Source organism: Leuciscus leuciscus (assembly GCF_965113295.1).
Source record: "Leuciscus leuciscus genome assembly, chromosome: 17".
Lineage (NCBI taxonomy): Eukaryota > Metazoa > Chordata > Actinopteri > Cypriniformes > Leuciscidae > Leuciscus > Leuciscus leuciscus.
In genome coordinates this window covers 23,458,653-23,473,813 of record NC_138741.1, presented here as the reverse complement: position 1 = coordinate 23,473,813, position 15,161 = coordinate 23,458,653, and the positions used below count along the sequence as shown (strand labels likewise).

Genomic DNA, 15,161 nt, shown 5'->3' with positions numbered 1-15,161 from the left:
CACTTTCTTTATCTACTTTTTTATTAAAATATAATATATATATCTGCCATCTGCATCCTTTTTAACATGAAGCGCCATTTTCAGATTTCTATCAGTGGGTGAATATAAATTATATAATATATATATGTTATCCTATGTACGCCCTCAGTGTTTGATATCAAAGACGAAGGACTTTTCCAATGCCTATGACTCCATACATAAAAAACTGACCATCATAAAGGAAGTCAAGACGGCTGAACTTCAACCTGACATTCTAGCCAAGAAGAGCCAGGCCGATCAACTCCGGGTGAGCAGCAGAGAAAACACAAGCGTGTAGCTCTTTCAGTCTTCAAAAAATGTTGCTTTTTGAATTTCTTTCTAAACAGCTGTTTTGGTTTTAATCTCTGCATGTGGTAAGATGTAGACGTACAGTGACTTTTGATTAGATCGTCTTTCAGGCACTCACTAAAAGAGTCATGTGAATAATTTAAGGAGCTAGGAGTTATGTCACGCTGAGATCAATGTGTTTGCGCTGGTTGATCAGAGTGGCTTGTCCAGGTGGGAGCGGGAAAGACTCGCTAGTGGCAGACTGAATGTAAAATGAGTGTGCATCTATCTGCAGGTCATTAGAAAGGACTTGGAAGATTGTGAAGCCCATATCATAGCTCTGGAGACGCTGGTGTCATCCAACCCTGCTAACAGAACAAAGTTTGAGTGTCTGTATGCCGAATGGAAATTGCTTTATAAGGCAGTTCGGGTAAGATCCTTAGTTTCTTTTTTTCCTTTTCTTTTTTCTTTCGTGGAACACAAAATGAGACAATTTGAAGTGTTTGTGCTGCTCTTTTCTGTACAACAAAAGCAGACTACAGTGAAGTAGTTCATGCTATATTCAAATTTACCGGAAGCCATACACTACGCTAGCCAGGATTTTTTAAATGCTTTTAAAATAAGTCTCTTATGCTCACTAAGGCGGCATTTATTTGATCAAAAATACTGTAAAAAACTGTGATATTGTGAAATATTATTACAATTAATAAGTATTTTCTATTTGAATTCTTTTAAAATGTCACTTATTACTGTGATGTAAAGCTGAATCTTCAGCATCATTACTCCAGTCTTCACTGTCACATGATCCTTTGTTTTATGATGCTGATTGGGTGCTCAAGGATGCTTAATATTTTTGTGAAAACCATAAAAAAAATATTTATTTTGTAAATAGAAAGTTCAAAAGTTTTTTTTGTGGAATTTATACAAATATGTCTTTAGATCTTCTCAGACTGCAGTCTATTGAAATTATATCATATTTTATCATATTATCATACTCCAACATTGCACTCGCAACTGTACGAACACAATTTATCTTGTTACATCATGTCCCATGACATCCGTAATACAAAACAAGACCTGTTGAAAGAATTTTACAGTAACTGTGGCAAATTTAGCTATGAAGTTATGAATACGCATAAGCTCAAATGAGATTTTAGAGCTGTTGCAAAAGGAAGATTTTCATAGAGTAAATTAATTTTCTTCCTTGGTGAACTATTCCTTTTATTCCTCAAGTTTTTTTGCATCGTTAATTGATAGAAATATGAAATTCTGAATAATGAGGGGAGGATACATACATATATTTTTACTAACCACTTCAAAAATGCCCAACTTCACAAGTGATTCTGATTTAACCCTGAAGATCTGTGGAAACCGCTGAGATCACACCCCGGTTTCCATACCTCCTGCTGTGTGTTGATCATGATAGTGATGAAGAAGATGACTATGAAGGCCTTGATCAAACCTCCTTACTTCAGTTTTAATGCGCACTTGTGGCCTGACGAGATAAAAAAAAAAAAAAAAATTTATAACACATACCAGAGTTTTATTGCACTAAAATCCTTCTCAAGTCTGTTTCAGCTTCATAATGCAATGTATGTGTGTATTCACATGTATGAGTGTTGTTGTTCATTCCAGATGAAGTTAAATGAAAGTGAGGAGAACATTGCGGATCATGAGAGTTTACATGAAAATATTCTGAATTTGGAGAAGTGGTTGATGATCATGAGACAGAAGCTGGAGTCGTTTCGTGGATCGGATGGGGAATGGAGCATTGATAACCGCCAGCATGAGGCTGAGGTACGCCTATGAGCTACACTTATGGCTTAGTTACTACAGTTGATGTTGCTTTTATTAAGAAGAGTACATGAAATAAACATGACAAAGCTTCTGAAAGCTTTTTATGATGCTTGAAGGATCCCATTTATAACTATAATGGTATTACTATTATGGTTTTATTTTATTTGAATAATTGATTAATCTGTTGATTTATTTACTTTAGTAATCTGAAGTAATCCCTGAATTTTAGAATACAGTCCAAGCTAAATAATAATTAAACATTTATTGTCAGCTATATTCAGTAATTGTTGCAGCACCTGTATTTTGGCAGAAATCATGAATATATCATGGTATTGTTTTGTAAGAGATAACATTCTACACTTCTATAAATATATTTAACCCATTCATAAATGTATTTGACAAGATTCAAATACTTGATGTATTACTATTACAAGTCGCTTGAGTCATGACACAAAAGCACCCAATGTGCAGGATATGACTCATGACTCAATCTTGTGTCACTGTTGTTGTCCTCTAGAGGGCGCTCGGAGAGTTTCCACAGAAGGAACTTCAGCTTCATCAGACAGAGGCTCAGGGTCAGACCGTGCTGGCCAAAACCTCGGAGAAAGGCAAAGTTCACATCGTTCAGGACCTTAAACGCCTTCGAGAGTCCTGGACGTCCCTCCACACGCTTAGTCTCAATCTTTACAGGTTAGGAGAAGGAATGCTTGCAGGGTGTTGATGGTATTAAATTGACAGAAACTGTGACTCAAGAAGCATAATTGTGATACAATTTTGTCAGACCTGTTTAAAAACATAATAGGAATTCCAAAGGGCATATTTTTAATTTTTAATTGCAACCAGTTCACCTACCCATGTTAATCTCAATTATTGTTGATTGCTATGTGAATCAGTTCTGTGTTTACTAGTCAGGAGATCTAGAATATAGCATTTCCTATTGAACTATTTATTTTATAGGTGATATGTGTCACAATTTATAGGTGAACAATTTAAAAATGTTGGCTGATTAATTGCCAACATGGCCAATATATTTCTCTTTATCACTACTGAATATAAAATTATATTAAAAAGGGAATTTTTGACAACATATTTATTACTTTCACCGTCACTTGTTAGGCTTCTAAATGGACATGCTGCCACAGGCGACCAAGATTCCCTATCACAGAAAACTGAGTTCCTGCGGGACAGATGGCCAGGCGGGCATCACCAGGGCACTGCTTCAGACTTTGAAGTGGGAATTGCCACAGGTGACAAAGGACTGGAACAGCATCAGAGATTCCGGCACAGACCAGAATCAACAGATCACCCAGAGCCGGAGAGGAACATTGAAGCAAATCCGGATCAAATTCGAATTGTGGTCTCCGAGGGCATAGCAAGACCTGGACGTTCAGAGGTCAGGAGAAGAGAGAAGAGTTACCGAGACCAGTCCATGGATGATGAGGTGGATGCAGTCATGTCTGGAAGTGACCATACTGTGAACAGGAAGCAGATAGGGATAAAAGGCTCTTACGGAGATGACTTGCTTAGGAGCGGTGGTCGGACTGGTGAATGGGTTGAAGAACACATTGCCAGGTCTGGGATTGAAGACCTGGATATGCAAGTCAAATACGGCTTTTCTGATGATGCACAGATCCCACCTGAAATGACCAGTGCTGCTTATGGCTCAACTGATGACTATCAGGTTAGGATGATTAAAATATGATTCTTGTTATTCTGATTGTCACCATTAGGGCTGGCATTATATCAAAAACGTGCAATATATTTGTAGCGATTTTGCATGCGATATAATTAAATGATATAGTGAATATGGCAGTAATTTTATTTATTGTCGATTTATTGTTTTATTTAAGCATGTTGTTAATGCGTTGTTATACTGGTACATATACACTACTGTTCAAATGTCTGGGGTCAGTAAATAACATTTTTAAAATTAGTATTTAATTAAGTATTAGTATTTAAAAGAGTATTAAAAAATGAAATAGTCATCTTAAATTGTAATAATACTTCACTATAGTAATGTTTTGATTGAATAAATGCAGCTTTTGTGAGCATAAGAGACTTCTTTCAAATACATGAACAAAATCAGACCGACTCCAAACTTCTGAACGATACAGTCTTTTCTTCTTGTTAATTTAGTTTAAATAAAATAATAGTAACATGGAAAACATGCCTTCATTATTTTAAATTGGGTTAATAAAGTTTTTTTCTGTAATTTACTTCATCAAACATTTTGAGCCATACCCTGGCACCAGTGGCTGTTTGGTCAAAATGTTACTTTGAAGGGAGGAAAAGCCTTTAATTATTTCAGAGCAAATGCATTAAAAGAGATGTATCATCAAAAGAACTAAGAATATATCATGATAATATTTTAGCTAGATGACTCAGCCCTAAAGCCATCATTAAGCATGCAATACCTTGGCTTTAATAATAAACGGACAGAGGGATGTCTCTTTCCATTTCTCCTGTAGATGGGCTCTCAGGGGCCCCAGCGTCATGCTGATCTGGAGGCCCAGAGGAGGGAGTTTGAAGCGTGGCTTCACAAGGAAAATGACAAACTCACAGGAATTCTGAACAACCAAATATCCCTGAGCGCTAAAGAACTGAGGATAAGACAGAATACACTCAAGGTTGGTGGTGTTTGTTAAATTTTTTTTGCTTTCTTTTTATCTGTTTTTGATTAAAGTTTCATGAAGAGTCCAAAATATCAAAAAGTGTTCGAGTAAAAAACAATCTTTGATAGCTTTGATATCTTATTCAACAAAGCGCAGTGTGATATTTTAACTTTGGTCACACAGAATATGCTGGATAATTTTCTATATGTGAAGCTACACGTTTGTGAGAGTCTGGTGTGTAGTGTGCGTTTCCTTCAGTGCGACTGTAGTTGCAGATCTGTGAAGCTTTGAAAGGCTTGTGCTCGGTTGTTACCCCAGGCTTAGAAAAATTCAAACTTCACAAATACCTGGAAGCTGTCATATCTGATGACATTTGAGCTGACAGCCACTGTGCCACATTTACTTTTTTTTTGTTCAGTCACAGCTTCACAGCTCAGATTTGGAAAAGCTCTTGAACGGCAAGTCACAGGTGGTCTTCCTGTTGAATAACAACATGAAATAACATCAAACATCTTTTGCAGATTGTGCTATGCGAAGAAGCCACATTGAGATTTTCAATTATTTGAATCTCCCATACAGCTGATAAAGTCCCAGATGCTTCAATGCTAAGACCTGACTTTAGACCTGACTTTATGTTAGTAGAAACCGCTTCCTCCTCCATTAGTTACTGTTTGCTAATGCAGACACAGAACGTCTTGTAGGAATAACTTGGAGATTTTCAGGATAATGTGCTCATAAAGTGTTTAAAAGTGAATTGGATATTATTCCTATGTGGGCTGAAATTAAATGACACATTGCAATTTTGCCATTTTGTCTATAAAGAAGTTGTTAAATTACTCAGCAATGTGATTAAAACATTAATTAAATGAATGTTTTTAAATTAGTTTACCTTAGACTTAGAGCAATTGTTGATGTTCTTATATTAATGTTCTGCATTTGGTAATGAGGAGTGAGAGTTTAATTCACACCATGTGCATCTCAAGATGTATTTAAATGTTTTGGAAAAGGGGAAACACTGCATGTTCATGGGTACCTTTTCCTTCTCACTTGTTTCATTGTGATTAAGTGCCCCAGTAATTTATATTTTACTGTATTTTTTGATGATTTCCATAAATATAGAGATATTACTGTAAAATTTCATACAAATGCACAGGATTTCCATGTGCACTGCCGTTCAAATGTTTTGGTGTCATTAAGATAAAAGCCGCTATATGACACTTAAAGGAGAAGTTCACTTTTGAAAAAACTTTTGCTGATAATTTACTCACCCCCATGTCATCCAAGATGTCCATGTCTTTCTTTCTTCAGTCGAAAAGAAATTAAGGTTTTTGATGAAAACATTCCAGGATTTTTCCACATATTATGGATTCCATTGGGACCCAAACGGTTCAAGGTCCAAATGACAGTTTCATTGCCGCTTCAAAGGGCTTTAAACGATACCAGACGATGAATAAGGGTCTTATCTAGCGAAACGATCGGTCATTTCAAAAATAAAATAAAAAGTTGACGTTTTATAAGCACAAATGTTCGCCTTGCTCTGTTCTGTGATGCGCGTTCGTGACGTCACGTAATACGCAATTACGTTGAAAAGGTCAAGTTTGATGTGTTTACAAATGTGCGGAAGGAGGACCATATAAACATTTTCAAATGTATTTGTGTCAGTTTATCGTTTAAAATGCCCATTTCGTGTGCGCATCCTGAGTGTTTTAATATTAAAAAGCCAAAAAGAACATTTTCTTCAATTTTTCAAGCGTGACCTTTTCAACGTAATTGCGTATTACGTGACGTCACGAACGCGCATCACAGAACAGAGCAAGCCGAACATTTGTGCTTATAAAACGTCAACTTTTTATTTTATTTTTGAAATGACCGATCGTTTCGCTAGATAAGACCCTTATTCATCGTCTGGTATCGTTTAAAGCCCTTTGAAGCGGCAATGAAACTGTCATTTGGACCTTGAACCGTTTGGGTCCCAATGGAATCCATAATATGTGAAAAAATCCTGGAATGTTTTCATCAAAAACCTTAATTTCTTTTCGACTGAAGAAAGAAAGACATGGACATCTTGGATGACATGGGGGTGAGTAAATTATCAGCAAAAGTTTTTTTAAAAGTGAACTTCTCCTTTAAGACATTTTTTTTTTTTTTTTTTACTAACTGGCCCCAATCTTTTAACTGGTGTACTTGCATACATTTTTTTTTTTTAAATAACTTGTTTGATTAGATGGCAATTTGCTAAGGCAGAATTGGTTGGTAAAACATTTTTAAACAAATAATTGGATGATGATCCAAATAGGAGCACAAATCTTTATTAAACACACACACACACAAACCCCTACTAGTAACTCTGTCTTGATATCTGTATAGGGTTTACGTGCCGGTGTAGCCTGGGGTCAGAGTCAGTTCACGAAACTGATGTCTGGTCAGCAGAGTAAGTCAGCGGAGGTGGACATAGAGCTAGAAGAGCTGCGCTATCGCTGGATGTTATACAAATCCAAACTTCAAGAGGCTGGTGACCTCAGAGGTCTGCTCAAACACAAGGTACGAAGGGAAAAAAAAATCTATTTTTTGTATTTAGATTCGATTTTTCTAAATAGAATTTGATTACATTTTTCCTCAAGAACCTATGTCTGCCTATTTTTCTTTACATTCATTACATTTTTTGCTTGTGCCATGAATAAATGTTTTAACCTGAAGCCATCATTTTGAAAAATTGTGAACAAAATTGTTATATGATGAATACCAGGAAAGAGTCATATATCATCTACTACATGTTTTCTCCATTAACCAAAGATGTTTGTGTAGTATCGTGTGTCCACCAGTAGGGGGCAGCAGCTTATAGCCAGATCTAACTAAATAAAGCAAATGTTTCTGTTTGTTTCAGGGTGTCAGAGGACATGAACAGGAGCTTGTCCGAGCTGGAAAGGTAGGTTTGATTCATTGAACACAGGTCTTGATGCTGTGAGTGGGCTTGTGTTTGAAGTGGGTTTCATAAATATCTGATATGACAGTGAAGTTTGTTTGAACACTCTTTGAAAAGAAAGTATTCCCTTTTAAGGGTGAAAACAGAATTGAATGCTGTGTTTATTTATTGACAACTGGGGCTGGTGAAGTTTGTTTCTGCAGTGCAATGTCACTGTGTTACAGTGTCAGGTGATTTATACCTGCAAATTGATTTAATGTAATATATTGGAGGAGGGTATATGGATTTTTATTAGCACTTTGTATTAAACCTTGGCCTCAGGCTATTAGATATTGTTGTTTTTTTTAGTCAGATCTGGCTCCATTCTTGTGTGGAACACCCATATTTTATGATGGACAAAAAAATATATTTTATAGCACATTTCACAGCAAAGTGAAGTGCTTTTACAGAAAAATATTGAAGCTCATTTAGCAGTTCAAATCAACTTTATATATATATATATTAGGGGTGCGCGAAAATATCGATATGGCGATATCTCACGATATTTACTCCCGCGATCGATTCTCGATGCGCTCTTGCCAAGTATCGATCTTAAAAGCCGTTAGGGCGGGCGTACACGGTGCGAGTTCGGACACTCGGGAGGTCGTGAAATTGCACACGTTGCGAGTCAGTTTAACTGATAATCGCGTCAAAGCGCAGCTGGTACACGGCACAACTGTCCTGCACAAATTTTATCCCGAGCCGGCAGCAATCACGTGGGCTTTCGCGCTAAACACAGAGACCGTCATGTTGCATGCATGCAGGCAAAGCTTCAGATAGAAAAATGACATAAATGTGTGTGCAAATTATTTGTTGAAAAGCAGAGAACAGTAGCCATTCCTTTCAACATAAAAACTTCGGGAAACTATCGGGAGGTCGGGAGGTGCTCTTAACGTGCTCGGCTCGGCTCGTAATTCCTCTCACACGCTGCGAGCCGCGACCATGCGAGCATCATCGATTCCACTCGATTTCTCCCGAGCAAAACAAAAATAGTGTCTGTGACTGTTTTGTTGCAACTGATAAGACACAAGTTGTTTTTGTTATTGTGTTTCATCCAAAAATAAATAAATGGAGATTAATTTTCCTAATTAAAAAAAAATCTTTCTATTTCTTAAAACATGATATATTGTGAGTTATTACTGATAATATATCGATTATCGCAGTATCGCCATATGTATCGCGTATCGTATCGTATCGTGAAGTACCCAGTGATTCCCAGCCCTAATATATATATTGCATTTCACTCTGAAATATGTCACATTATGGAAGTAAAATGGGATGTGAATGCCGTTTCATGTTGACTTAAAAAGTTTGTAAGCACTCTGAAGTGAAGTGGGACACTGTTCAGCTGGATTAGTAGGAGGTCTTTGAAATAGAGGCACATGAATAGCATTTTGAAAGCCTGAACCAAAGCACTGTCTTAGCCCCCAAAGACAAATGCAATTTTTTGGCTCCGTGGGCCGCTTAGAAACATCAAGGCAGTTGCTCCACTGCATCTCTCTGGGGAGTGTGTTAATCTTTCTGAGTAATTTCTCAAATGTATCGTGTTCACACCTTTTTCAGCACCTCTTTTCCCACTCTCTGGCCATCTGTTCATGAGCGGTCATGTCTTCTTGAGAAGAGACGCAGGTGCCCTGCTGACTGCATATGAAAAACTGCTCTGATAGGCCTGCGTTATTTACATAAGCAGATATTAGTGGATGGAGATAGAAATGTTGTTTTGCACATGCAGCATTACCTTCCAATTATCAAGGCTATTCACAGATGCTTTGGTTGAACTAGTTCTGCTAAATATTCACAGTCACACACAAAAAAACTTTTTTGAATCGTTATGTTATGGGACATCCAAACATAATGCCAATTAATTAGGAGGGTTTTGTTTGTTTGTTTCTGGTCTGGATGCTTCATTTATATTTATATATGTATGTATGTATGTATGTATATGTATGTGTGTATAAAAGTGTTTTTTACAACGCTTATTGATCACCACGTCTTTTAAGATTTCCTTTTAAGCAGTATTATATGTATATAATATGAGTTCTTTATGTCCAATTAGTTTACTAATCTTTCAAGCAACCAATCATCTATTTAATTTTACAAATATGTAGTTGTGTGTGCACACCCCTACTGTAATTGTGTTTTTTAGCATCTGCTATGTCTCCTACTTTTAACCAACCATTCCAGAACATATTTTTCTCTTGGCTGTATTTTGCCATTGCAAACGCATTTAAAGCTGCTCATTAATGTATCATAAGACCACACAAGCAAATGTTGCTCACCTGAACCTCAGCGTCTGACTCTGTCGTGGAAACCGTCATCACCTTCTGCTGTCATTATCATGCAGGGTAAATACACACTCTGATTGTCTCCGTCACTGACCAAATACAATCATCTTTTGAAGATGACACTTCAGTTGTCAGTGAGGTAATCTTTCTGCCACTAATTACAGGCTCCTCACATAGAATACATAGTTATTTGTTGTGATAAAGTATATTTTCCTATTGTATAATTATCAAGCCAGAACGATATGATGATTGGATGATGTGTATCTGTAAGGACATTACGCCAGGCCTGAGCACTGCTGTAATTACCTTCCAGTGTAATTACATTTTCCTCAATAGAGGCTGACAAGAGAGAGAAAGAGTGGAAAGAGATTTCTGCTTTTCATCCACCCACATTTCCTCCTCCTCACTTCCTCGTACTTCTGCACTCTCTCTCAAACACAAAGTAAAAGTTCCCATGTTCCTCAGCTTTGCTACAGAGGCGTTAAATAGAAAGGGTCGTATTAAGTTCAGATATCTCACAGTCCGGCGCTCAGAGCGATGGCGGTTGTTGAGCTGCTGTAGGTGGATATTCACTCCCACAATTCCACAGGAGCTTGAAAAACTTCCCTGTGCATTTTATAAGGTAAACATTTGTCCGTGTGAATTAGTTTTTTTGGCACCCAGTGAGTCATCTAGGCAAAAAGCTTCAATCATTGTGATGTTTTAATCAGATGTATATTGAATGAGAGATGTCAAGTCACAAGCCAAGATCTATCTTTTTATCAAGGAGTTTCTTTTTTGTAATCTGACGACTTTGAGGATTTATATGAGATTTATGAGGGATTTGTTCTGCCCTTTCATCATCCACCAGGAGAAAAGTATAAGTCCAATAGCTTATAAGAGTAATAGTACTTTTTTATGTGCTGGCTATTTATAATAACTTCTAAAACTCAGAGAAGTATCTTTACACTTAGAATTTGAGCTCATCTTGTGTACACATTTCTGTAATAAACCCTAGTTGTGAGTAACCCTACCTACCTTGGCAACGTTTTTAGGTATCATAAGGCACCAAAGACTACATTTTTCTGAGATGTGCGCTTGGGACTGTATATCTGCATTGGCTGGACCAAACAGAAATATACCATTTTTAATGCAGTTTGAGGATAAGAAACAACATTTATAGAACAGTTAATGTCAGATTTTATTGCCAGTTTGTTATACATGTTATTTAAATGCAAGTTCGGCCATCAGGGTTTGAAATTTCAGTTTTTCCCTATTCGAGTAAATGGGTATTGGCCTTGCATGTCCAAAATGCAATAAATATATAGTTTTAAAGTAACAATTAAAAAATCTTTCTTAATTAATGCAATCCTAGAATCTACTGCAACCAGTTAAGGTGAAGGTTTTGTATAATTTTTTGTTTTGTTTTTTTACTGAAAAGCATCAGTAGAAAATTCTTGCATGTAATAAAAAAAATCGTGTAATGTATATTTTGTATCTCATTTAGTTTTCAAGAGAGCAGTGATTTTTTTTTTTTCCCAAACTTTTTTTGTCAGCAAACCCCTTTTTGTCCTATAATATTTTCTTGAAGTACCCCCTGAGATTTGAAATATTTCAATAATTTAACATGTTCTTTGATGTCGGTTAAAATTCAATTGACATGTAGGTAAACAAATCTTTTAAATATTTCCCTTTTGTATTTTTCCCTTTTGTTTTATTTTGATTTAAAAAAAATATATATTATACATATATTTTTATAATATATTTTAATTAAACATTTGTATGATTTAACTAATTAAGCTTTTCATCAATCACTCATTTGAAATCAGTCACTGTGTCACAGGTCAGGATGTTGCCTTATGTGTAATTCACACTGACAGTGTTGTCATTCATTTCCAATGAGAGTTAGCGATTTGATACAGCAAAGTTGAGCAGTAACTACAGTGAAACTAGTGTGATAAACAGTTGGACAGTGTAGCCATTTGAACGCACCTGTAGAAACTCTCTAGGTTTTGTGATATAGATATCAGCATATAACGGCATCTGTGGATGTGTGTTTTGCAGACGAACAGCAGTCTCGGATTCTTGTACCGTGTGTGTCGCGTGGCTCTTCCTCTCCAGCTCCTGCTGTTGGCTCTTCTTCTGCTGGCCTTCCTGCTGCCCATGATGGACGAGGGCACCAGCTGTTCACTGTCCAACAACTTCGCCCGCTCCTTCAACATCATGCTCCGCTACGACGGGCCTCCGCCCACTTAAGCGTCGACAGTCCAAAGCAGCGTTTTTAAATGCGCCAATCTGCTCTTGTGTTTATGTAACAAATACTTCTATTTTTTATCAATGTTCTGTTAACGGTTTAAGTCATTTTATTTTTAGTTCTCAGCTGCTCCACCATACACCCACAAGTGGACGCAGCAGATCAGAAACTGTGTTTGTGTGTGAGAGAGTGAAAGTGTGAGTGGGTGGATGGCATAGATGCTCACAACCTGCTCAACATGATTCAAGCTGTTCATTTCTCTACAGGCTTTAGAGAAACCAATGCAGCCTTTACAAAGAGCAAAACTCCCTTAAAGACATCTACTCAGGAGCCATTGCAAATTCTTTGCATTTTTATGTTCGTTGTATATTATTGCTAGTTTCTAAATGTTAAAGGGATAGTTTGCACACACAAAAAAGAAAATTCTGTCATCATTTACTCACCCTCATGTCCAAACCTGTTTGACTTCCTTTCTTTTGTCAGATATTTTTGAGACTTTTTTTTTTGTCAATGCAATTAAAGTCAATAGGGTCCAATCATGTTGTTTTGGACCCCAGTGGCGTTCATTAAATGGATAAAAACAGTTCTTCAAAATATCTTATTTTCAAAACGTGAGGGTGAGTAAATGATGGCAGAATTTTCATATTGGGGTGAACTGTCCCTTTAAATAATTTTACTGTGGTATGTCTTATATTTAAACAGAATTGTGCATGTTTTTATTCATATGTCTTGTTTAAATTCTGTTGTTTGCTATTTTACTCAGGCCACTCAGAAACTAAACTGTGTTAGTTTAATAATTAATAATCGGATTTAACTTATCACTGTGTTGCGGGTATTGATTCTGATGTCATTGAGTCATGGTGGATAAGACTACCATGTAAATATTTCAAAACTAAGCTCAGTTTTAAGTGTTCTTCATATATTGGTGAGCTTTAGAAGAGGAAATGGTCAAAATCAACACAGACATTCCTCTATCACTCCAAAGCAAAGGTGCTATGCTCATGCGTTCATGTAATTGACATTTTTCCTTTAACGGTTTTTGGAAATTGAGATTGCAGAATCACATTGTTGGACTTGACTGAGTTTTGGCATTGGCTTGCCTCTGATTGTTATAGGTTATTGTATGTGTGTTTTTCTGGCATATTTTATGCAGTAAAAATAGCTCTGTTTGGGGAGAATGGCCTTTTTTTGAACATCATTTTGGAACTCTGGCCTTCTTGGTCTTTTTTTTTTTTTTGGTCTCAGCTGGGTCTCAGAAGGGCCCAAAACCATCAGAAGTTAAGTTCAGTTATTCTTTTTTAAGACGGCTTCTTTAAGGTCATGGTTTGATGAAAGGAATGCCTTGATTTTATAATTTTTTTGGTTCAGAACGAAGGCTTCTTTGTCTTTCAAAGCTGGCTTTTTGCAGTGTGAGACACATTATTTAGAGGCTAATTGCATGGCTTTTCAGCTTTAAGTAGTATTACACAAACGCACAACGCACTGAACTGCTTTTATCCTGTAGCAAAATGCCATTTTAAAATCATATTCAGACCTCTCTGCATATCTCTGCTATGCTAAAACAGTAATATCCGTTAATATGTGATGCACTATGTAATGTTAAATTCATTAATAGGAGTGTGATAGTCTGAAAGAGACTTGACATAAAATATGCTGCATTTTCTGAAAAGAAACCGTAATATTGAAGCTCAGCACTTCAATTTATTGCACTGCTTTATTGTTTGTATTTAATCTCATTTTATGCCAATGCAAGCCCTTTAATGATGTATACAGGTTTCATCAATGATACTGTGCGATTCATTAGGCTGCAAATGCTAAACTGTACAAAATTTGGTTAAATGGTTCAACTGTGTTTCAAGCTCATTAAACGTATGCTACTACAGCTAGTTTACAGCACTCTGTGCATGGAAGAATTTTCTCATTGGAGAAATCTTTGATTTGCGAAGAAAATACTGGAAATTATTCAAAGACAGCTAACAACAACATTGGACGCATGTAGAAATTACAACATTTAGACTTCAAATGCATGAAGGGTTGTAAGACAATGTATTAACAAAATACAAGTTAAACATTTATTTTATTACTGTATTTTGAATGAAACTCGTATAATGTATCTTTAAACTGATAAATATATATAGTAAAAAACAAAATATATATATAACCAGTATTTTTGTATTTTATTTCAGGCAATAAACATGCAGTGCATTTTCAATGCTGTTTGTGTCTCTTTTGTTGCTATGGACTTGAGATTGAATAGATAAATGTGTGAGTCAGTGATCCTCTTTTAGCAGGAAACGTATCTATTTGCCTGCATTCGGCATTAAACCAAAGCTGAACTGGTCTGACGAGATGTGCGATGATAACGAAACACAAAACCAACCTGCAGGTGCGACTAAACATCACGCAATAGCGCACAGCTAGGTCTTCTCCGGCTTTATAGCGGCCATGTAAGGTCCTGAGGTCAGCCCGAGGTTACTTGATGATCTATGTATGATTTAATTTGCTTCAAAGCTATAGGAAGGTTTTACATTTTAGTTCTAGAAAAGCTATGGTTACAGAAATACGCATTTGAGTGTTTATTTGCATGGATTTGTCATTTCTGGGTTGCCTAAGTAACCGTGTGTGGTTCTCTGCCTATTCCATTTACATTTAATTTAGGTCACCAGCTAAAGGGAAACTACACTGGAAAAAATGATGGCTGTGATTATTTATCACAACTTCAAATTCAACATTAGTTGTTGTTTCAACTTAAAAAAAGTACTTGTTTGTGCTTGACGTAAAATAGTAAGTTTAGTTAACTTTAGTTTAGTTGGATATTTAAGTTATCTCAACAAATTTTAAGTTAAGAATTGCAGCTAGTTCTAATTGTAAATTAATTAATTTAGGTCACCAGCTAAAGGGAAACTAGTTATAATTGAAGAATACTGCACACCACTGTCAGAACAACTATTGGTAAAACATTTAGA

The 15,161-nt window shown here is 36.3% G+C and overlaps 1 protein-coding gene across 1 annotated transcript in view; it reads left to right on the top strand.

Annotated features, from left to right (window-relative positions):
- syne3 (spectrin repeat containing, nuclear envelope family member 3) overlaps positions 1-14,407 on the top strand; it is a 32,023-nt gene extending 17,616 nt beyond the window's left edge. The window contains exons 10-18 of the mRNA XM_082142887.1: positions 149-286; positions 602-736; positions 1,942-2,103; positions 2,621-2,793; positions 3,220-3,784; positions 4,572-4,730; positions 7,083-7,256; positions 7,600-7,641; positions 12,006-14,407. Of these exons, the coding sequence (XP_081999013.1) occupies positions 149-286; positions 602-736; positions 1,942-2,103; positions 2,621-2,793; positions 3,220-3,784; positions 4,572-4,730; positions 7,083-7,256; positions 7,600-7,641; positions 12,006-12,197 (1,740 nt within the window). The 3' untranslated portion in view covers positions 12,198-14,407. The remainder of the gene's footprint in view (positions 1-148; positions 287-601; positions 737-1,941; positions 2,104-2,620; positions 2,794-3,219; positions 3,785-4,571; positions 4,731-7,082; positions 7,257-7,599; positions 7,642-12,005) is intronic.
- The last annotated feature ends 754 nt before the right edge of the window (positions 14,408-15,161 follow it).